Genomic DNA, 23274 nt, shown 5'->3' with positions numbered 1-23274 from the left:
TACCCACTTTATATGTATATACAGTGCCTTCAGAAAGTATTCACACCCCTTATCTTTTTCCACATGTTGTTGTGTTACAGCCTGAATATTAAATGGATTACTGGCCTACACACAATACCCCATCATGTCAAAGTGAAATAATGTTTTTCGATATGTTTACAAATTAATTAAAAATGAAAAGCTGAAATGTCTTGAGTCAATAAGTACTCAACCCCTTTGCCCCACCATGGGACAGTTGGAGATCGAATTTGAATATTAAAACAATGTTGCAAATGTCGGAGAGAGACAGACAGAAAGGTTTATATAAATCTCCACTGTTGAAAATGACATTTTAGTTGAAAAGAAATGTGAGATAAAGTCTAGATGTTTTTTATAGTGGAGATCTGGTTAATAATTTGCCTGGCTGGGCTGATGAGACAGTGGATCAAATGGAACAGAGTAAAAAAAAAAATGTATCCCCAATTGGTAGTTACAGTCTTGTCCCATCGCTGTAACTCCCCTACAGACTCGGGAGAGGCGAAAGTCAAGAGTCATGCGTCCTCCGAAACACGACCCTACCAAGCCACACTGCTCACTTAACCCAAAGCTAGCCCCACCAATGTGTTGGAGGTAACACCGTAAGACTGCAGGCGACCGGTCTGCCACAAGGAGTCGCTAGAGTGCAATGGGACAAGGACATCCCGGCCGGCCAAACCCTCCCCTAACCTGGACGACGCTGGGCCAATTGTGCGCCACCTCATGGATCTACCGGTCATAGTCGGCTGTGACACAGCCTGGGATCGAACCCGGGTCTGTAGTGATCTCAGTGTAGCACCATTTGGAGGTATTCAGGCCCCCGATAGTCTCTTCTGTCCAACACCTTCTTAGTTATTATGTCCAAACCTCATGATGTGGTCTCTGGCGTTGTACTGTAAAGTTGTTGAAGCCAAAATAGATATTGTCTGTCTGTGTAGAGTTCAGTTTAGAATAAGCCTGTCTTTTTTTCTGTCTGCATATTGAGAGTTTCATCGGTCGGTCTGTCTGTCTGTCTGTTTGTCTGGCTGTCATTGACAGTTGAGTAGTGTTGTCTTCAGTCTGTTTGTGAGGCTGATAGACATAACACGAAGGGCAGCGATCCCAGGCATGAAAGTGTGTGACTGATCAACACCAATGAGGCCAGGGGATCAGCACTGAGCTCTGTCTGACATCTAGTGGTGGTGGAAATACATAACTACACGCAGTAGAGGTACAGATTTTTCTATTGTGTTAGTGACTGTACATTTGTTTATCCCATGTGTAACTCTGTGTTGTTGTTTTTGTCACACTGCTTTGCTTTATCTTGGCCAGGTCACAGTTGTAAATGAGAACGTGTTCTCAACTGGCCTACCTGGTTAAATAAATGGGAAATAAAAAAATAATAATTCACACCAATACATTGCTCTGTTCAGAAACAACCCCTGTCCTCCAATCTGGACAGAGTACTGATGTTTGAATCAGTCCCTGATTAGAGGGGAAGAATAATGAAAAACAGCAGTAGTGTTTGGGATTGTGCCTCTCACTAATGTGAGGCATCCAGCCCACTAATAATACTGTAGATGTGTAGTATATAGGCCATTATCTGTAACAACAGGTCACATGAATTGGCATACATTAGGCCTAGCATCAATGACCTGTTCTGTAATAGAATTCTGACCCAATATAAATGTAAAGGCTATAGGCCTACTCTAGCCAACGGAGCATACTGTAATCGCTGAGATGATTGATGAGTGTGCAGACTTTGAGCCTAAATAGCATGTGGAATGTTCATCTGTTTGGAATGTTTAAAAGCTCATGGCATGTTTTTAACCTACACAACCCCCACACCCCTCCTCCCCTCAACTGGAGCTATACTGTAAACCACACAGTCGGTGTTCGATAGGATAGATGTTGCCTTGTCCAGTGCAGGTTTTCCCAAACCCAGGGCTGCGTTCAATACATTTTTACATTCTGGGACGTTCAATTAAACGGAAACGGCGCTGTACTGAATCACCAGTTAAAAAACGGGGAGCGTTTGGGGTACGCTGTCAGCATGGCCGCTGCCCTTTAAATACGTTACTCTTTGCTTCAAGCCACAACCACCAAACGGTAGCAAATGTACCTCAAAGTCTGTTCAAGAACGTTTTGGGGAAACGTGTCGTTTAGTACAAACCGTTCCGCAACGTAGCAAACGTTCAAGCGAACTGAACGCACAGGTCTAGTGTACCGCGGTCTCGCGCACCGTGCAGACAGCCAAGCTCGAGCCTACCGGAGCGTTGTAACGTTCTGAACGGTAAAGATGGCAGAACGACAGCAGAAACATGAAGGCGGCCGAGTGAAGATCGGACATTACCTCTTAGGAGACACTCTGGGCGTCGGCACATTCGGCAAAGTAAAGAGTTAAGTCGCGTGCTTGTCAACAGTCATGTCGTGGGAACATTTGTTGTTATTGATTGTAACTTTGCGGCGGACTATTTAAATAGCTACGCAAAATGCGTAGCTGTGGCTGCGTAGTTACGAATATGCTAGATTATTGTTGTCTCGGTTGATATGTAGAGAATGTGGTTTAGGTTTGTTGAAATGTGAATTATTCCAGCAACATATCTAGCTAGCCTGTCTGCTCCTTCTTATCAGTAATGATAGGCTAAGCATGCATAATTACCCTTGACAACAATGATGGTGTAAAAACAAACAGGTCACACATAATTGTAACGTCTGACCGCCAGTGAATGTTGGAGGTTGACTTTGCTAGTGACAGTAACGTTAGACATTTAGACTTGCCCTATATGGCCATGGAAAGGACATTTTTAAAATGAAAATAAACATGAACGTTATAGCTTAATAGTGCTCATCATCACCAGTGTTCTCCGATTATGTAAACCATACAATGGCATGGACAGAATGAGAATCTAGAACGCCTCGTCAAGTTTCCTATTTTCTAGCAGTCTCAACGTGACCTTGTAGAATTCAGACCCCCTCCTCCTCTCCCCCCTGCACTGCGGGAGGTGTGTTTGATTCGAGACATTAGTGTGACTGTGTGTAACAAGGTACTAGCCAACAATAATTGTTGCTACAGACAATATTGCTAAATTGTTAGACTGACTAACCATGAGCTACAGAGTACAGACAGACTATCAGACAGATACATTTGATTTATCAACCTTGTAATCTATGTGTATGGCTTTAGGTTTACTGTAATTGCTGTGTTTGTGTTTTCCCTGTTTACAGGTTTGTTATCTACGTTTCTTATTGTTGTGAATAGATAGATATAGCTTGTCCAGTAATGTAAAAATAGTGATTAATCATGTCTTGTTGACTACTCTGAAACAGCTAGGGTTTTATTCTTTATCAGGCAATGAAAGTTTAGCTGAGGGTAGCATACATATCACACATTCCCCGGCCTATCTCCTACCTCAGTGTAGTCTGTGTGACCTTGACAACAGAGGAAAAGACTGAACTGTTTTTAATATTTGACCCATCAGCACAAATTGTGCCCTATAGCCTACATTGTAGCAGTTGAACATAATACATATTATTATACTCTTTTACAAACTACGGACATTCCAGTTGGTTCATGTGTGTGTGTGTGTGTGTGTGTGTGTGTGTGTGTGTGTGTGTGTGTGTGTGTGTGTGTAGTTGGAGAACACCAGTTGACAGGTCATAAGGTGGCAGTGAAGATCCTGAACAGACAGAAGATCAGGAGTCTGGACGTGGTGGGCAAGATCAAACGAGAGATACAGAACCTCAAACTCTTCAGACACCCTCACATCATCAAACTGTGAGGATAACGCATACAGACTGTGTTTGTTTATTATGGGCCTAAGAAGTACCCCCTCTCTCTCTCTCCCATACACATACACTCAGTGTTTGTTTACTATGGGCCTCAGGAGCACCCCCCCTCTCCCCCACACACATACCCACACACACTGGGTTTGTTTACTATGGGCCTCAGGAGCCCGCCCCCCTCTCTCTCTCCCACAACGAATTCCGTTTAGCGGAAATCTCTAGTTAAGAAGATGGAAGTTTATAATTCCTGCTTGGGTAAATCCCTTCCCACGTTTCTAGTCTCCCACCTCTCTTGCTCGCTCACTCTCTCTCCCACACCCACCCACAAGGAATCAGTTTGCTCCGGTTAGCAGAAAACTGGTTAAGAAGATGATAAAAGTTTATAATTCCTATTTGGGTAAATCCCTTTCCAGGTGTCTAGTCTCTCTTTTCATGTTATTTTTAGAGTTAGGCCACAGTGACATTGTGAGCTATGGCAGACGTATTGGCTTCTGTAAGGTGTGTGTGTGTGTGTGTGTGTGTGTGTGTGTGTGTGTAGGTACCAGGTGATCAGTACTCCTACAGATTTCTTCATGGTGATGGAGTATGTCTCAGGAGGAGAGCTGTTTGACTACATCTGCAAACACGGACGGGTGAGACATACCTCTGACTGACTGAAGACTGACTGTCTGAATGGCTGTCTATTTGTCTCTGACTAACTTACTGAATGACTGACTGTCTGAATGGCTGTCTATCTGTCTCTGACTAACTTACTGAATGACTGACTGTCTGAATGGCTGTCTATTTGTCTCTGACTAACTTACTGAATGACTGACTGTCTGAATGGCTGTATCTGTCTCTGACTGACTTACTGAATGACTGACTGTCTGAATGGCTGTCTATCTGTCTCTGACTAACTTACTGAATGACTGACTGTCTGAATGGCTGTCTATTTGTCTCTGACTAACTTACTGAATGACTGACTGTTTGAATGGCTGTATCTGTCTCTGACTAACTTACTGAATGACTGACTGTCTGAATGGCTGTCTATTTGTCTCTGACTAACTTACTGAATGACTGACTGTCTGAATGGCTGTCTATCTGTCTCTGACTGACTTACTGAATGACTGACTGTCTGAATGGCTGTATCTGTCACTAACTAACTTACTGAATGACTGACTGCCTGAATGGCTGTCTATCTGTCTCTGACTGACTTACTGAATGACTGACTGTCTGAATGGCTGTCTATCTGTCTCTGACTAACTTACTGAATGACTGACTGTCTGAATGGCTGTCTATTTGTCTCTGACTAACTTACTGAATGACTGACTGTTTGAATGGCTGCATCTGTCTCTGACTAACTTACTGAATGACTGACTGTCTGAATGGCTGTCTATCTGTCTCTGACTGACTTACTGAATGACTGACTGTCTGAAAGGCTGTATCTGTCACTAACTAACTTACTGAATGACTGACTGCCTGAATGGCTGTCTATCTGTCTCTGACTGACTTACTGAATGACTGACTGTCTGGTTGTTTGTTTGTTTGATTTATTTACAGGGGACAATGCACATGAATCAATATAACAATAATGCAACACCCATGTAAATGTGCCGGGGTTAGCCAAAATATCATTTGCACCCGTAGTCCCTGGGCAGGTAAGGGCTTTTACACAGCCAATATACAAATACTCACTAAAACAATACAAATACATTACGTCCAATAATATATCATATATAATTCTAACGACAAAAACAACACTATCAAAGGCCTTTTTAAGATCCAAAAAGACGGCGCCGACTTCACCACCTATGTCCAGTTTAGATTTAATGCACTCCAGAAAATAACAATTGGCTGTTTCGGTAGAATGGTTAGTTCTGAATCCAAATTACATTTGATGTATGGAGTTGCCCTGAATGAGGTGATCAGTCAGATGATCACCTGTCTTTCAGCTACTTTTGATAGCACTGGAAGAATGCTTGGGTTGATATTTTTCCACCAGTGTTGGGTCACCAGATTTTAAACAGGTATCACTGCAGCAGACTTCCAAGCATTGGGGAAGAACAAATATTTGATGGACAGACTAACTAGATGTACAGTAGGGGTAATCAGAGAATATTTGTGTCTCTTAAGGAACACAGTGTCTAGACCAAATACACATTTTGTTCTAGAGCTCCTGAAGAAGCTAATAATGCTGTCCACTGCTGACGTTGAGATTTCAGGAATTCTGAATATTGGTTTATTATTATCTATGGGAGTGAGAACTGTGGTCTTGGTTGAAAATCTTTGAGCCAGTTCCCTGACAGAGTCAGAAAAAAATGGTTAAAGGTGGTGGATATGAAATTGGATTCTTAAATTAGAATCCCATGAACCTTTAATTCAGGATGTTTTTTGACTTTTCAGCTCCTCTCCCTGGTAGATTGAGATTTTCCCAAATCACTTTGCCATTTCCTTTTGCTTCATTGATCACTTTAAGAAAGAGCTCTGCTTTTGCTTTTTTTCATATTCCTAACCACCTTATTTCTCAGTGATGTAAATATATGTCTGTCATCATTCTTACCAGACTTCAGTGCTTTTTTTCATATTCCTAACCACCTTACTTCTCAGTGATGTAAATATATGTCTGTCATCATTCTTACCAGACTTCAGTGCTTTTTTTAATATTCCTAACCACCTTATTTCTCAGTGATGTAAATATATGTCTGTCATCATTCTTACCAGACTTCAGTGCTTTTTTTCATATTCCTAACCACCTTATTTCTCAGTGATGTAAATATATGTCTGTCATCATTCTTACCAGACTTCAGTGCTTTTTTTCATATTCCTAACCACCTTATTTCTCAGTGATGTAAATATATGTCTGTCATCATTCTTACCAGACTTCAGTGCTTTTTTTAATATTCCTAACCACCTTATTTCTCAGTGATGTAAATATATGTCTGTCATCATTCTTACCAGACTTCAGTGCTTTTTTTCATATTCCTAACCACCTTATTTCTCAGTGATGTAAATATATGTCTGTCATCATTCTTACCAGACTTCAGTGCTTTTTTTCATATTCCTAACCACCTTATTTCTCAGTGATGTAAATATATGTCTGTCATCATTCTTACCAGACTTCAGTGCTTTTTTTCATATTCCTAACCACCTTATTTCTCAGTGATGTAAATATATGTCTGTCATCATTCTTACCAGACTTCAGTGCTTTTTTTCATATTCCTAACCACCTTATTTCTCAGTGATGTAAATATATGTCTGTCATCATTCTTACCAGACTTCAGTGCTTTTTTTCATATTCCTAACCACCTTATTTCTCAGTGATGTAAATATATGTCTGTCATCATTCTTACCAGACTTCAGTGCTTTTTTTCATATTCCTAACCACCTTATTTCTCAGTGATGTAAATATATGTCTGTCATCATTCTTACCAGACTTCAGTGCTTTTTTTCATATTCCTAACCACCTTATTTCTCAGTGATGTAAATATATGTCTGTCATCATTCTTACCAGACTTCAGTGCTTTTTTTAATATTCCTAACCACCTTATTTCTCAGTGATGTAAATATATGTCTGTCATCATTCTTACCAGACTTCAGTGCTTTTTTTCATATTCCTAACCACCTTACTTCTCAGTGATGTAAATATATGTCTGTCATCATTCTTACCAGACTTCAGTGCTTTTTTTCATATTCCTAACCACCTTATTTCTCAGTGATGTAAATATATGTCTGTCATCATTCTTACCAGACTTCAGTGCTTTTTTTCATATTCCTAACCACCTTATTTCTCAGTGATGTAAATATATGTCTGTCATCATTCTTACCAGACTTCAGTGCTTTTTTTCATATTCCTAACCACCTTATTTCTCAGTGATGTAAATATATGTCTGTCATCATTCTTACCAGACTTCAGTGCTTTTTTTCAAGGAGAAATCCCCTTCTCCAGAGGTCCTCGTTGAGCCATCTTTTCCGTCTTGGCTTATGTTGAAATTTCCTAGTAAAAGAGGTATCCACTTTGTCAATAGCTGACAGAAATGTTCTGTATCCAGACTCTGGGTCTTCATCGCTTACAGATCAGACCAGTCAATTTGACATCGTAGTTACTCTGCTCACTTTTCTGCATTTTTTTAAACGTACTGTTGCGTATTAATATGGTTCTTACATCTCTTGTTAGTGAGCTTTCTAATCACCAATGTAACATTGTGGTGAGTTATACCCGTTAGTAAGTTACTAGACTTAATTATTTGATCAGGTCTGTTACTAAACATCAGATCAATTTGAATCTGGGATGACTGTGTTACTCTGGTTGGATCTTGTATTATTTGAGTCAGGTTGAAATAATCTGTGATCTCTTTGAGCTTTTTCTTGCAAGTTTTGTTTTTTTTGGGGACAAAATGAAAAATGAAATCAACAGCAGATTGCTCATTCTTTTGAAAAGCCATGTTAGCGACAGAAGTTATGCTCACATACACAGAATGTGAACCAGATAATATAGGTTACTCAAATATAGATTATTTCAATCCTTCATCAATGATTTCGGCCTGGATGGCTAATTAGGGGAACTTTTCTCCACCTCCCAGAATTACATCCTCCATATCAGACTTTTTTTCTCCAGACTCTGATGGGGAGCTTGGTACCCTGGGCTGCTTGGGTGTATGTTGATTCCGGATTGTTTGAATGAAGGCCAGCGTTGATGTTTGGCTGCCTTTTGTATTCCCCAGAGAGTTGCACCGCCTTCGGGGTCCCTTGTTAGCCTCCAGGTTTTCTATTGGGTTATGATTGTCACTGGTCTCAGTAGCCACTTTCTCAGCTTCATTTTGAGCATTTTTCTTCTTATTCTTGGAATGAGAGGTCACTGTTGTGGACTCTGGCTCACCAGGTACCAACTCCAATGTTTCATTCAGCCGAGGAGTTATCCTCTCCAACCTCAGTCTCACGTTCAGTCATTTCAGCTGAGATATGTGATACGTCTTCCCTACTCATGGGGACTGGATTGTTGTCCTGCACATTGTGTGAAAACATGTCCTCTATGCACCTTATGTTGTCCAGTGTAGTAGCACTGTACTCTACCATCTCCTGAGCCCTTCCGGCGTGCTGATTGTGGCATACTTTGATCCAGTGACGGCCCGTCTTTACAGACCGTGTTATAGGAATGATGGGTGCTGCTTCAACATACACAAAACGATCTCCATTGGAGCAGATTGTAAGTTGACCCTTGTATCTTATCATGCGCCTCATCACTCTCCCCACCACCTTACATCCAGCTTCAGCCAGGAACCCAGTCACAACACTACCATCTGCTGATTCAGGTAGTTCTTTAACTGTAACTTGAATGGAGTTCTGGTCAGACATGCGCAACTTCAACCTGAACAGATTATTCTCTTTGAACACATGTTTTCCTCTGACTGTTATTCCTCTTATCAGAAGCATTGCCCTTGCATCCTTACTGAGAATATATATACGCCAGAGTGCACATACTCTCTGTACTGACCTCAAGTGGTTTGGATTAATTTCCTGTATGAGACCTGTGGTGGAGCTCCTCCTCCTTAATGGGGTTGGCTAAATCCTCTGTCAGGATTTCTCTCTCCATGAAAAAACGAGGTAAAACAGTCTCCTTTGGGGCATTTCCACCCACAACCTCGCTCCAGGTCTCATTTTCCTTGACATCAGTTTTTGCATCGCTGGAAATAGCCACAACTACAGCAGCCATTTTAATTGTAGTGTTAATGATTGATTAAAGTAATTTGTTTAACATTGAAATATATCAACAAAACTATTCAGCATTATACAGTGAGGATATTTCCTACTTAAGAATTGATGGATGGTTGATCCTCAAATATATATTTGCTGGATTCAGTGTTCTCCAGCAATTGAAGCTTCCCAGCCGGGCCGAATACCCAAACAAAAGGAGCTATCAAAACACAACGAAACAAAATATAGATATATCATTCCGGACCTTACAGGCCGTCGGTCGATAGATCCACAAACTAATCAAACAAGCGAACAAGCCATCTGGTGAGTAGCACACTCCTGTCCTGCAGTTGTCCGATTGATTGATGTAGACACAGGCCATTTTATGGTGCCATTTTTCATAGTGAAAGCATGTAGTCACATTAGAAAGGAATAATCTCCTAACCTCTTAATCTGTACCTCATGTTGTGTGTAGGTAGAGGACAAAGAGGCTCGTCGGTTGTTCCAGCAGATTATCTCCGGTGTAGACTACTGCCACAGACACATGGTGGTGCACAGAGACCTCAAACCTGAGAATGTACTGCTGGACCATTCCAAGAACGCCAAAATAGCTGACTTTGGTACACTACACACACATGCACGATAGAGAACACACACATACACACATACACACATACACACATACATACATACATACATACATACATACATACATACATACGTAACAAATTGAGTTGTCCACAAAGACGTAGTAGCGAATGTCAAACCAAACCACTTGTGTTTTAGAATACACCGACACCTTAAACTGGAGACGAGGTGGGAGAGAGGGGAAGGGAGAGAGAGAGGTGGGAGAGAGGGGAAGGGAAATAGAGAGGTGGGAGAGAGGGGAAGGGAGAGAGAGGGGGAGGGAGAGAGATAGGTGGGAGAGAGGGGAAGGGAAATAGAGAGGTGGGAGAGAGGGGAAGGGAGAGAGAGAGAGAGGTGGGAGAGAGGGGAAGGGAGAGAGAGAGGTGGGAGAGAGGGGAAGGGAAATAGAGAGGTGGGAGAGAGGGGAAGGGAGAGAGAGGGGGAGGGAGAGAGATAGGTGGGAGAGAGGGGAAGGGAAATAGAGAGGTGGGAGAGAGGGGAAGGGAGAGAGAGCGGTGGGAGAGAGGGGAAGGGAGAGAGAGAGGTGGGAGAGAGGGGAAGGGAGAGAGAGGGGAAGGGAGAGAGAGGGGGAGGGAGAGAGAGAGGTGAGAGAGAGGTGGGAGAGGGAAGACAGAATATAGTAACTTGTGTTTGTTTGGACAGTAAGGTTAGGTAAGGTTGGCATTTGAAGATAATGCTGAAAAACTGATTTGCTCTGGTCGTCAGGGTTGTCAAACATGATGTCAGACGGGGAGTTCCTGAGGACCAGCTGTGGATCTCCCAACTACGCAGCTCCTGAAGTAATCTCCGGAAGGTGTGTGTGCGTGTGTGTGTTTAGGCTGTATGCAGATCCTTAGGTTGATACTATAGGCTACATGTTGTGGTGTGATCGTGTTTTCTTTGCTTTGTGCACAGGTTATACGCTGGTCCTGAGGTGGACATATGGAGCAGTGGGGTGATCCTGTATGCGTTGCTGTGTGGGACTCTGCCCTTTGATGACGAACACGTTCCCACACTGTTTAAGAAGATTAGAGGGGGCGTGTTCTATATGCCAGAATACCTCACTCGGCCCGTCGCTTCCCTGCTGCTGCTCATGCTGCAGGTCGACCCGCTCAAGAGGGCTACCATTAAAGACATTAGGTGACCTCTAACCTTCCCTACTGATGATTATGCTCATGTTTTTAATGTGATTTAATAGAATTGGCTAACCTAACCAAAAGCTTGTTTGTGGTGGTTGAAGGTTGGTCCAGAGCAAAAAAAATAGAAGAATAATGGAGTGTGTGTGTGTGAACGTTCACACGTGTGTATGTGTAGGGAACATGAGTGGTTTAAGCAGGACCTGCCAGGCTACCTGTTTCCTGAGGACCCTTCCTATGACTCCACCATTCTGGATGAGGAGGCAGTCCGAGAGGTGTGTGAAAAGTTTGAGAGCACCGAGTCTGAGGTGATGTCCAGCCTGTACAGCGGAGACCCTCAGGTATGCACGCAACACAGGCATGTACGCTCACACGCTTAGTCATATAGTACGCACTCCCCCTCTTCTCTCCCCCTCTCTCTTACTCTCTCCCTCTCTCTTACTCTCTCCCTCCGTCTCTTTCCAGGACCAGCTGGCGGTAGCGTACCATCTGATCATAGACAACCGGCGCATCATGACCCAGGCCAGTGAGTTCTACCTGGCCTCTAGCCCTCCCCAGGGCTCCTTCATGGAGGATGGCATGTCACTGCCCCCCGGGGTCAAACCACACCCAGAGAGGATGCCCCCCCTGCTGGTAGACAGCCCCAAGGCAATGATTTCTACCTGGTTCTATTCTATGTACTATGTTCACAGTATATACAATCGGATACAAGATCTCTGAAGTTTAAACACTTGATGATGTACTTCTTCCGCGATACCAGTGTAGCAAATGCAACATTGGCAGTATAGTTTTGCATGAAGTCTTGTCCTCATGTATTTATGACTGCTTGTTGGGGTAATAAAAATTCTCTCCTCTCTGTCTGCAGGCGCGCTGCCCGCTGGATGCCCTGAACACCACCAGAGCCAAACCCCTGGCAGTGAAGAAAGCCAAGTGGCACCTGGGCATCAGGAGTCAGAGCAGACCCTATGACATCATGGCTGAGGTCTACAGGGCTATGAGACAGCTACAGTATGACTGGAAGGTGAGGCGCGGTGTGTGGAAAGCATTCGGAAATGATTCAGACCCCTTGACTTTTCCCACATTTTGTTATGTTACAGCCTTATTCTGAAATTGATCAAAAACATTTTTATTCTCATCAATCTACACACAATACTTCATAATGACACAGTGAAAATGTTTTTTGACATTTTTGCTAATTTCTTAAAAATAAAAAACAGAAATATCTTATTTACATAAGTATTCAGACCCTTTGCTATGAGACTCGAAATTGAGCTCTGGTGCATCCTGTTTCCATTGATCATCCTCGAGATGTTTCTACAACTTCATTGGAGTCCACCTGTGGCAAATTCAATTAATTGGACATGATTTGGAAGTTAACAGTGCATGTCAGAGCAAAAACCAAGCCATGAGCTCTAAGGTATTGTCCGCAGAGCTCTGAGACAGGATTGTGTCGAAGCACAGATCTGGGGAAGGGTACCAAAACATTTCTGCAGCATTGAAGGTCTTCACGATCACAGTGGCCTCCATCATTCTTAAAAGGAAGAAGTTAAGAACCACCAAGACTCTTTCTAGAGCTGGCCGTCCAGCTCAAACTGAGCAATCGGGGGAGAAGGGCCTGGGTCAGGGAGGTGACCAAGAACCCGATGGTAACTCTGAAAGAGCTCTAGAGTTCCTCTGTGGCGATGGGAGAATATTCCAGAAGGTCAACCATCTCTGCAGCATTCCACCAAGCAGGCCTTTATGGTAGAGTGGCCAGATGGAAGCCACTCCTCAGTAAAAGGCACATGACTGCCCGGTTGGAGTTTGCCAAAAGGTGCCTAAAGGACTGTAATTACCAACGTTTCGACAGCCAAGCTGTCTTCATCAGGGTATAATCACAAACACTGCGGGAGGACTCGTTAATATAGTGTCAAAAGACACAGGTGTCTGTAATCATGGCCAAGAGTGGCCTAATATCATTAGTTAATAATCAAATATTAAAATGTCATACAAAGAACAACATACAAACAACAAATGGATAGCATACGATCATAGATTAATTTGACTACACAAGCTTACAAACAATTACAATGGCAAAGTTACAATAATCACAAGAATGGCTTCAGATCAAAGTCTACGTTGAGACCGAAGGGCGCAAGGGTCTTTAAATTAAAGATCCAGGCAGCCTCTCGTTTTAACAATTAAATTATCAAGGTCACCCCCTCTCCTAGGGAGGGTGACATGTTCGATGCCAATATAACGCAGAGACGAAATCGAGTGGCCTGCCTCCAAGAAGTGAGCCGCAACTGGATAAGTAAAGTTTTTACACCTAATGGTGCTACGATGCTCTGAGATACATACTTTTAATTCACACTTTGTTTTACCCACATCATTTTTACCACAAGGACAAGTTATAAGATAAATAACTGCCTTAGTGGAGCACGTAATAACACCTTTGATTGGGATTTGTTTCCCTATTTCAGGGGTGTTTAAAGGATCTACATTTAGAAGTGCCATTGCATTGAGCACAGCCATTACATTTGTAATTTCCATCCAGTAGGGGCGCAAATAGACGTTGTTCAGGAATATCTTGGGGTGGTAAATCAGAGTTTACCAATTAGTCTCTGAGATTTCTGCCCCGCGAGAATACGACTAAGGGAAGGTCCGAAAACACATTACCGAGACTATCATCGGATTTTAGGATGTGCCAATGTTTGTGAACAATTCCCTTAATTTGTTCAGAGCACTTTGAATAGCGGGTAGTTAGAACGCAAGAATGCGTCTTTTTGCGAGACTGACCTTGAAAAAGGTCATGTCTCGTTTTGTTTTGAATTTTCTCAATGGCAATATTAATCTGATCATTCTTGTAGCCCCTCTCCTTGAACTTTCTTTGCGTCTCAGACATATTTCTGTCGAAATCGGATTGTTTTTTGCAAATTCTTTTGATTCGACAGAATTGGCTGTAGGGCAAACTGTTTTTCAAGGGAAGTGGGTGACAACTATCAGCCCTCAACAAACTGTTACGATCAGTAGGCTTCCTGTAAAGATCAGTGTATAGAACATTATCTTCACACAAGATCAGAAGATCAAGAAAACTAATTTGACATGTATCAGATTGCATAGTAAATCTCAGATGCGTAGAACAAGAGTTAAGAAAAGCATGGAATGCCTGGAGCTGTGTTGCATCACCCCTCCATAGAACAAAAATATCATCAATATACCGTTTCCAAATAATGATGTGAGGCAAGAAAACATTTTGGAGAGGATTGAAAATAGACTGTTTCTCCATGTAACCCACATACAAATTAGCATAGTTAGGAGCCATGGGGGATCCCATAGTTAGAAACATGAAATAGTTATGTGTGAGTACTATTTCAGCCAATGTTTCAATGCATGCACTGGAAGGTAGTTCATTAGGGTCACGTTGCAGAAGAAAATGTTCCATAGCTTCAATACCGCCCTCGTGTGGAATATATGTGTATAATGACTCAACATCAAAAGTAACTAACTAGGTATTCTCAGGGAGAGGATCAAGAGATTCAATGATAGAGAACATACTGCTGGTGTCCTTTACAAAGGAGGGGAGCTGTTCTGCGAGTGGTCTAATAAAAAAGTCAACAAAAGTAGATAGAGGGGCCGTTACTGCATCAATGCCCGCTACAATAGGGCGCCCTGGAGGTTGTGTAACATTCTTGTGTAATTTCGGCAAAGTATAGAAAGTGTCAATTTTAGGGTGTTGAATAGCCAAAAAAGCATGTTCTTTTTTGGTTATCTGACCAGAACTTAAATACCCATCTAGGACAGTAAAGATAGTGTTCTGAAATTGGGAAGTGGGGTCACTTCTGAGTTTCTTGTAAAAGGTGTTGTCAAGCAGCTGTCTATGATCCTCATTTACATAAACTGTCCTATCCATGAGTACAACCGACCCACCCTTATCAGCAGGGTGAATAAGGACTGACGTATCGGATTGTAAATCAAGCAAAGCTTGTTTTTCATTCTTGGGTAAATTATGGAAAGATTTGTTTATTATTTAGTCTTTTGACACTATAGAAACGAGTCCTCCCGCAGTGTTTGTGATTATACCCTGATGAAGACAGCTTGGCTGTCGAAACGTTGGTAATTACATTTTTGCATTTGAGCTCCTAGAGTGTGCGGCTCTCTTATTTTCAAGCCTAAAGGACTCTGACCATGAGAAACACGATTCTATGGTCTGATGAAACCAAGATTGAACTCTTTGGCCTGAATGCCATGCGTCACATCTGGAGGAAACCAGGCACCGCACATCACCTGGCCAATACCATCCCTATGGTGAAGCATGGTGGTGCCAGCATCATGCTGTGGGGATGTTTTTCAGCGGCAGGGACTGGGAGACTAGTAAGGATTGAGGAAAAGATCAATGGAGCAAAGTACAGAGAGATCCTTGATGGAAACCTGCTCCAGAGCGCTCAGGACCTCAGACTGGGATGACAACGACCCTAAGCACGCAGCCAAGACAACGCAAGAGTGGCTTCTGGACATGTCTCTGAATTTCCTTGAGTGGCCCAGCCGGAGCCTGGACTTGAACCCGATCTAATATCTCTGGAGAGACATGAAAATAGCTTTGCAGCGACGCTCCACATCCAACCTGACAGAGCTTGAGAGGATCTGCAGGGAAGAATGGGAGGATCTCCCCAAATACAGGTATGTCATGCTTGTAGCGTCATACCCAAGAAGACTCAAGGCTGTAATTGCTGCCAAAGGTGCTTCAATAAAGTACTGAGTAAAGGGTCTGAATACTTATGTGATATTTCAGTAATATTAATACATTTGCAAAATTTTCAAAAGTGTTTTTGCTTTGTCATGGGGTATTGTGTGTAGATTGATGAGGGGGAAAATGTATTTAATACATTTAAGAAAAAGGCTGTAATGTAACAAAATGTGCAAAAAGTCAGAATACTTTTCGAATGCTCCGTGTGTCTGTATATATACTCAGCAAAAAAAGAAACGTCCCTTTTTCAGGACCCTGTCTTTCAAAGATAATTCGTAAAAATCCAAATAACTAATAACACAGATCTTCATTGTAAAGGGTTTAAACACTGTTTCCCATGCTTGTTAAATGAACCATTAACAATTAATGAACATGCACCTGTGGTACAGTCATTAAGACACTAACAGCTTAAAGACAGTAGGCAATTAAGGTCACAGTTATGAAAACTTAGGACACTAAAGAGGCCTTTCTACTGACTGAAAAACATCAAAAGAAAGATGCCCAGGGTCCCTGCTCATCTGCGTGAACGTGCCTCAGGCATGCTGCAAGGAGGCATGAGGACTGCAGATGTGGCCTGGGCAATAAATTGCCATGTCCGTACTGTGAGACGCCGAAGACAGCGCTACAGGGAGACAGGACGGACCGCTGATCGTCCTCGCAGTGGCAGACCACATGTAACAACATTTGCACAGGATCGCTACATCCGAACATCACACCTGCGGGACAGGTACAGGATAGCAACAACAACTACCTGAGTTACACCAGGAACGCACAATCTCTCCATCAGTGCTCAGACTGTCTGTAATAGGCAGAGAGAGGCTGGACTGAGGGCTTGTAGGCCTGTTGTAAGGCAGGTCCTCACCAGACATCACCGGCAACAACGTTGCCTATAGGCACAAACCTACCGTCGCTGGACAAGACAGGACTGGCGAGTCTCGTTTTTTTCTCACCAGGGGTGATGGTCGGATTCGCGTTTGTAGTCGAAGGAATGAGTGTTACACCAAGGCCTATACTCTGGAGCGGGATCAATTTGGAGGTGGAGGGTCCGTCATGATCTGGGGCGGTGTGTCACAGCATCATCGGACTGAACTTGTTGTCATTGCAGGCAATCTCAACGCTGTGCGTTACAGGGAAGACATCCTCCTCCCTCATTTGGTACCCTTCCTGTAGGTTCATCCTGACATGACCCTCCAGCATGACAATGCCACCAGCCATACTGCTCGTTCTGTGTGTGATTTCCTGCAAGACAGGAATGTCAGTGTTCTACCATGGCCAGCGACGAGCCCGGATCTCAATTCCATTGAGCACGTCTGGGACCTGTTGGATCAGAGGGTGAGGGCTAGGGCCATTCCCCCCAGAAATGTCAGGGAACTTGCAGGTGCCTTGGTGGAAGACTGGGGTAACATATCACAGCAAGAACTGGCAAATCTGGTGCAGTCCATGAGGAGGAGATGTACTGCAGTACTTAATGCAGCTGGTGGCCACACCAGATACTGACTGTTTTACTTTTGATTTTGACCCCCCCCCCTTTTGTTCAGACACATTATTCAATTTCTGTTAGTCACGTGTCTGTGGAACTTGTTCAGTTTATGTCTGTTGTTGAATCTTGTTGTTCATACAAATATTTACACGTTAAGTTTGCTGAAAATAAATGCAGTTGACAGTGAGAGGACGTTTTTTTTTTTGCTGAGTTTATATCACTGTAAGGTGTGTGTGTACATGTTAACTGCAATATGTAACATTTTAGGCAACCCAACCAAATTCACATAGAAATGATTGATCTGTCATCCTCTTCGAAAGCAAGTCTAAAAGTGGTAGATCGGTTCTATGTGTGCTATTTCTATGCTTCCTGGTCTCAAATGTGTTGTTTTTTTTGTGCCTTTTTTAAAAACTTTCGGTTTTGTACACAGTCTTCAAACAGCTTAAAATACAATGTTATTGGTTATCGAAAATATATTTAACAGCGGTTTAGATGGTACAATGATCCTTGTACACTATACATTGTTTTGTCACATAAACATAAATTAAGCGAACCAGGAAATGGCAGAGCGATTTCTGCATAATGCACCTTTTAATGTGTGTTATGTTTAGGTGGTGAACCCGTACCACCTGCGTGTTCGGAGGAAGAACCCAGTAACAGGCAACCTGGTGAAGATGTGTCTCCAGCTGTACCAAGTAGACAACAGATCCTACCTGCTGGACTTCAAAAGTATCGATGGTACGCCAGCTACACAACATATTTATAACAGGAAACAGACTTTTTGATATCTGGTTAATTCTGACAGCAGAATTTAGAGAGTTTCCTCTTTTTACAACGTATTACTGAGTGCAGAAGATGAGTAATGACGAAAACAAACACTAATCTCTCCTCCCCCAGATGACATCATGGACGCAGTAGGGTTTAAGTCGGGCTCTTCCACCCCCCAGAGGTCAGGCTCCACTGCAGGGCTCCACAGACCCAGACTCAGTGTGGACTCAGCCTGTCCTGCCGTGGATCTCCCCAAGCTCAGCTCCTCTCTGCCTGGGTCACTGTGCTCCAGCGCTGCCCTCCTCACCTCCACCTCCACCCCCACCCCGCGCCAGGGCAGCCACACTATGGACTTCTTTGAGATGTGTGCCAGTCTCATCACCACGCTGGCCCGCTAGAGAGGGTAAACCCCTGCTGTGTAACTAGGGGCCTGGAGTTTTTCCTGGTCAATGTCATATAGTCCGGAAAACTCCAGCTACCGCCTGCATAACCATCTGAAACAGAACACTGCCCTGAGCCTATTTAGACAGTTTTATATTGGTGTGATCCTGACCTAATTCTCCAAGTACTGCAGAACACGCCTCTAACCACAGATCTAGGGTCAGTTGTTCCCTCCTGGTGTTGTAAGTTTGGGCTAGGCAAGATAAACTGATTGTAGATCTCTGATTAGACTTCCTGTCTGTCTATAGCAGGGATGGGCAACTTTGATGGGGGTAGGGGCCTCAAAAAATCAGAACTCATCATTAGGGGGGTGCGGTGGCTCGCGGGACTGCTTACCCACATCCATACACACACATGCAGTCAACGTTTTGGAGGCCCTAAGCAAAATTTGGCGATTTATAAACATTTTAGTTTAGTCTTGACAGCGGAAGAAATTGATCTGCGGTCCTACAAAAGTGGCCATGCGACCCGCGCGACACTAGTTGCCCATCCCTGGTCTAGAGCCAGTCTGGCCGTGGGAAAGGTTAGAGGTCTCACTTGTTGGGACAAAGTCATGTTAAGTCAAATCCTACTGTAGCTCCCATATGGCGCGTTCACGTGCTAGTCGAAACTAGGAAACTGACATTTCTAACTGGTTGCAGTTATGCACGTGCAGCGTTCAACCAGTTAGCATGTCGGACATTTCTGAGTTTCCTAGTTCCGACTAGCATGTGAATGCAGCAATAATGTTTGTTTACAGATAAGCGGCGCCTCCAATCTACTCTCAACCTCCAATCAGCTCCAGAATAGCCATCACTTTGGAACAAACACACTGAGCATTTTATATATGGTTTTATATGGTTTTTGTAACGACACAGATTTTGTTATCCATATTTATCATATATATTTATATTACTATCACTTTGAGTAGTGTAGCAGCTGTTGATCGTAACATACAACAAATGAAGTTAAAGAGGATTGTTATTATTATTTAGATATCATATTCTTATTTATTTTAAAGAGGTTGTTTTAGAGGCTCTGTGTGGTACTGAATATTGAGTATTGAAGCACTGCTGATGTTTGAGAATTATATACTGACATGAGATTTTAGGTGATGAGAGGTCATAGAGAGAGAGCCTCCACTCTCCCTCTCTCTCTGACTGGCAATATTGTTCTGTGGATTAGTTAGCATTGATGCTACCTGACGGAGGAGGAGGGAGGGAAGTGTATCTGTTGTGAACCTTTCTCCAGGTGCCTTAACACACGTTATTTCTAGCTTGGTGGTTGTTTTTGTTTGCAGAAACGGAATGGTAAGCAGACTGTTTCTGTGTGTGCGTGTACACTCCTGTGTGTAGAGGACTGACTGACAGGAGCTTGCCAGGGATTGGCCAGGAGAAGACATACAGTACTGTAGTTCATGTGCCAATGAGATTTGAGTTCTGACTAATATAACTAAAGATACAGGAGGAGAGGGAATAGATATGACAGAACACTGGAACAAATCTCCCTTTACTAATTGTCAAATGGTTTACAGTATATAGTGTTCCAGAGTCCTGTCTGTGTCTCTTGTTCTGCTGGGGCCAGTGAGGGCTGGGCTCTTGCTGATCTGCATGCTAGTGTGTCTGTGTTTCTCTGGTCTGTTCTGATACCATGATGGTGGTCTGTTCAGTTTGTTATTAAATGTAGAATCATTTGTATCTCTCTCTTTCCTTCCCTCCCTCTGGAGTTATTGGTTTGTTGTGTGTATTTGCAGTAGTGTGTGTTTCGCTGAGGGAATTGTAGACCTCTGTTGGGCCAGTTAGTCAGAAAAGACACTAAACCTCTTCTTTCCTTTTGTTTCCTTGTCATTTGTTTCCTTGTCATTTGTCCTGTGCAGCAGTTCTGTCATCACATCTCTATTCTGAGAGCGTAGTCTGTTTTTGTCTGTGTATGACACTATACATGCAAGACAATACCCACGTATGTGTACGCTCATCTAGTACCGGTTGGACCGACCTTTGTCTCCAGAACAGCCTGAATTCTTCAGGGGATTCTACAAGGTGTCAAAGATTCCACAGTGATGTTGGTTCATGCTAATGTGATGGCGCCATGCAGTTTCTGCAGATTGGACGGCAGTACATTCATGCTGCGAACATCCATCTCATCTCATATGCTCTAATGGGTTGAGGTCTGGGGGCTGTGCAGGCCACTCAAGTAAACTGAACTCGCTGACATATTCCAGGGGATGTTTTTCCACTCCTCGGTTGTTCAGTGTTGGTTAACACGTACCCACCTGAGCCACTTCTTGTTTTTAGCTGATAGGAATGGAACTTGGTGTGGTGGTCTGCTGCAATAGCCCATCCGTGACAAGGATCGACAAGTTTGTTTTCTGACCCACCTGTTGGCTTGCACGATTCTTACCATTCTCCTTCGACCTCTCATCAAACGAGCTGTTTTCACCCACAGGGCTGCTGCTGACTGGATGTTATTTGTTTCTCCCACCATTCTCTGTAAACCTTAGACACTGTTGTGCGTGAAAAGCCCAGGAGGACGGCCGTTTCTGAGATACTGGACCCGGGGCATGGCACCGATGCTCATACTTTGCTTAAAGTCACTTGTTTTGCCTATTCTAACGTTCGATTGAATAGTAACTGAATGCCTGTTTTATATAACAAGCCACAGCCATGTGACTCCGTGTCTGTAGAAGTGATACATTTTTGTGAACTGGGTGGTGTACTAAAATGGCATATCCCATTTTTGAGAGATACTTACATACTGAGGGTACAAAACATTATGAACACCTGCTCATTCCATGACAGACTGACAGACTGACCAGGTGAAAGCTATGATCCCTTATTGATGTAATTTGTTGAATCCACTTCAGTCTGTGTAGATCAGTGGTCACCAAGCATTTCTGTGGAAAAGCCAGGCCTGATTTTGTGCGTGTTGCGCTGTTGGTGGTAGGTGCACTTGATTCAAGCGGACCGGGAGATCTGTTGCTAAATCGAGTGTGCCTAATATGCTGGCAATCGAATAGCTCAAATTACCGTACAGAGCCTCCCCGGCCACAGTCAAAAAGTTTGATACTAGCCTAGGTAAGATTGAATAATCTTTAAAACCACGACCACGGAGAGACTAGAATAATGCAGCAGCGCTGCAGTTTGTATGAGTGAGTTTTATTCAGCACTGGCAACCCGGCTTTGATTGAACACTATTATAAAACGCTCTTCTCCCTTTTTCCACTCGCGCTGCAATGAGTTATCATTATTATTAGCTTCGTGTCTATTTTAATATGGAGGAGTATTTCACTTTCTCTGGTCATAGGAACCGCATGAATTTGTGCATGAGGCAGATGTGGCGCGACTCGAGTTTCGCCATCAGGTGGAAGGCGGTGTCTCTTTGGTCAGTCTCACTGGAGGAAAGGAAGGGGAAAGCAGTGACCGTGAAAGGCGGACCCGCTGCGGCTCTCTTCCTCCCTTCCCTGAGAATAATGCTCTGTTCAAGACAACTACTCTGGAAAAACGAGATCCGACTGGGGGAAATGGTTTTGAACGGTCATCCAACTCGGAATTCCTAGTCGGAAACTCGCATCTTTCTAGAGCTCCGACCTCAAGATCACAGACGTCATGATTTGACCTTGTTTTTTTTTTCTCTCGAGTTCCCAGCTGTCTTGAAAGCACCATGGCCATCAGATGCAAGTGCTGTACCATATAATTTAAGCTCAGCTGTGCCTTGCAAGTGCTACAAAAACCGATATGTTATCAAAGCTCAAGTTGTCATAATGTATTAGGCCTACAGCAGAAACCTCATTCCCGCAGAGCTCTTTTTATTAGGTTGTTACATTATAAGTAATGTAAAAAAATTGAGTGGTAGATCTTGGCTTGCTTTTTGAATGTGAAAGCGATCTTGACTCAAAGGTTGGTGACCACTGGTGTAGATGAAGGGGAGGAGACAGGTTAAAGAAGGATTTTGAAGCCTTGAGACATGGATTGTGTGTGTGTGTGCAATTCAGAGGGTGAATGGGCAAGAAAAAATATTTAAGTGCCTTTGAACAGGGTATGGTAGTAGGTGCCAGACGTGTCAGTTTGTGTCAAGAACTGCAACGCTCCTGGGTTTTTCATGTTCAACAGTTTCCCATGTGTATCAAGAATGGTCCACCAGCCAACTTGACACAAGCTTTGGAGTCATGGGCCAGCATCCCTGTGGAACGCTTTTGACACCTTGTAGAGTCCATGCCCCAACGAATTGAGGCTGTTCTGAGGGCAAAGGGGTGGAACTCAATATTAGGAAGGTTCTTAATGTTTTGAACACTGTGTCTGACTATAGCTGCTACAAGGTCAGGGAGAAACTCTCCTTCCTGCTGCTACACTCATGCAATTACTCACAGCAATGACCCTATATTCTGTTATTTACACACACATACTACTTCAAGTAATACACACCCACTCTGTCAGTGTAAGGTGTACCTCTTTCCAAGGGTTAAGGTGTGTTGTCACCGTATCCAGACTTCTGGAACCAAAGTGTTCTTCTCTTCTGTCTGTGTGTGCGTGAGAGCGAAATGTACCTCTTCCTCTCCGTCTGAGGTGGGCTTTTCTGTGTTCTATGCATTGCATGGCGTTGCTGTTCTGATTTGCACTTTACTGAGTATTTATTGTCAAACACAATTAAACTGACCTATACACTAGACC

General features: G+C 43.2%; 1 protein-coding gene across 2 annotated transcripts; it reads left to right on the top strand.

Annotated features, from left to right (window-relative positions):
• The first annotated feature begins 1895 nt into the window (after window positions 1–1895).
• On the top strand, window positions 1896–23272 carry LOC139406673 (protein kinase, AMP-activated, alpha 2 catalytic subunit). Of its 2 annotated transcripts, none has more exons than XM_071149541.1 (11): window positions 1896–2393; window positions 3631–3772; window positions 4319–4412; window positions 9926–10070; window positions 10804–10891; window positions 10993–11217; window positions 11392–11554; window positions 11679–11861; window positions 12079–12234; window positions 18031–18157; window positions 18317–23272. In XM_071149541.1, exons 1-11 carry the CDS (start codon window positions 2294–2296, stop codon window positions 18583–18585), a joined length of 1692 nt encoding a protein of 563 aa, XP_071005642.1. In that variant the 5' UTR covers window positions 1896–2293; the 3' UTR covers window positions 18586–23272. The 2 variants fall into 2 exon arrangements, with proteins under 2 accessions (XP_071005642.1, XP_071005643.1); XM_071149542.1 differs by having other exon boundaries at window positions 2010–2393; window positions 11679–11846.
• Window positions 23273–23274: the final 2 nt, after the last annotated feature.

The sequence above is a fragment of the Oncorhynchus clarkii genome, chromosome 4 (assembly GCF_045791955.1).
Source record: "Oncorhynchus clarkii lewisi isolate Uvic-CL-2024 chromosome 4, UVic_Ocla_1.0, whole genome shotgun sequence".
Lineage (NCBI taxonomy): Eukaryota > Metazoa > Chordata > Actinopteri > Salmoniformes > Salmonidae > Oncorhynchus > Oncorhynchus clarkii.
The sequence above is the reverse complement of the archived record's forward strand: the minus strand, read 5'-3'. Positions and strand labels throughout refer to the sequence as shown.

Coding starts and splice junctions, on each gene's coding strand:
- LOC139406673 (XM_071149541.1), top strand. CDS start 2,294: ATGGCAGAACGACAGCAGAAACATGAAGGCGGCCGAGTGAAGATCGGA. Junction 11,555..11,678: donor TGTACAGCGGAGACCCTCAG/GTATGCACGCAA, acceptor GTCTCTTTCCAG/GACCAGCTGGCGGTAGCGTA. Junction 11,862..12,078: donor TGCTGGTAGACAGCCCCAAG/GCAATGATTTCT, acceptor CTCTGTCTGCAG/GCGCGCTGCCCGCTGGATGC.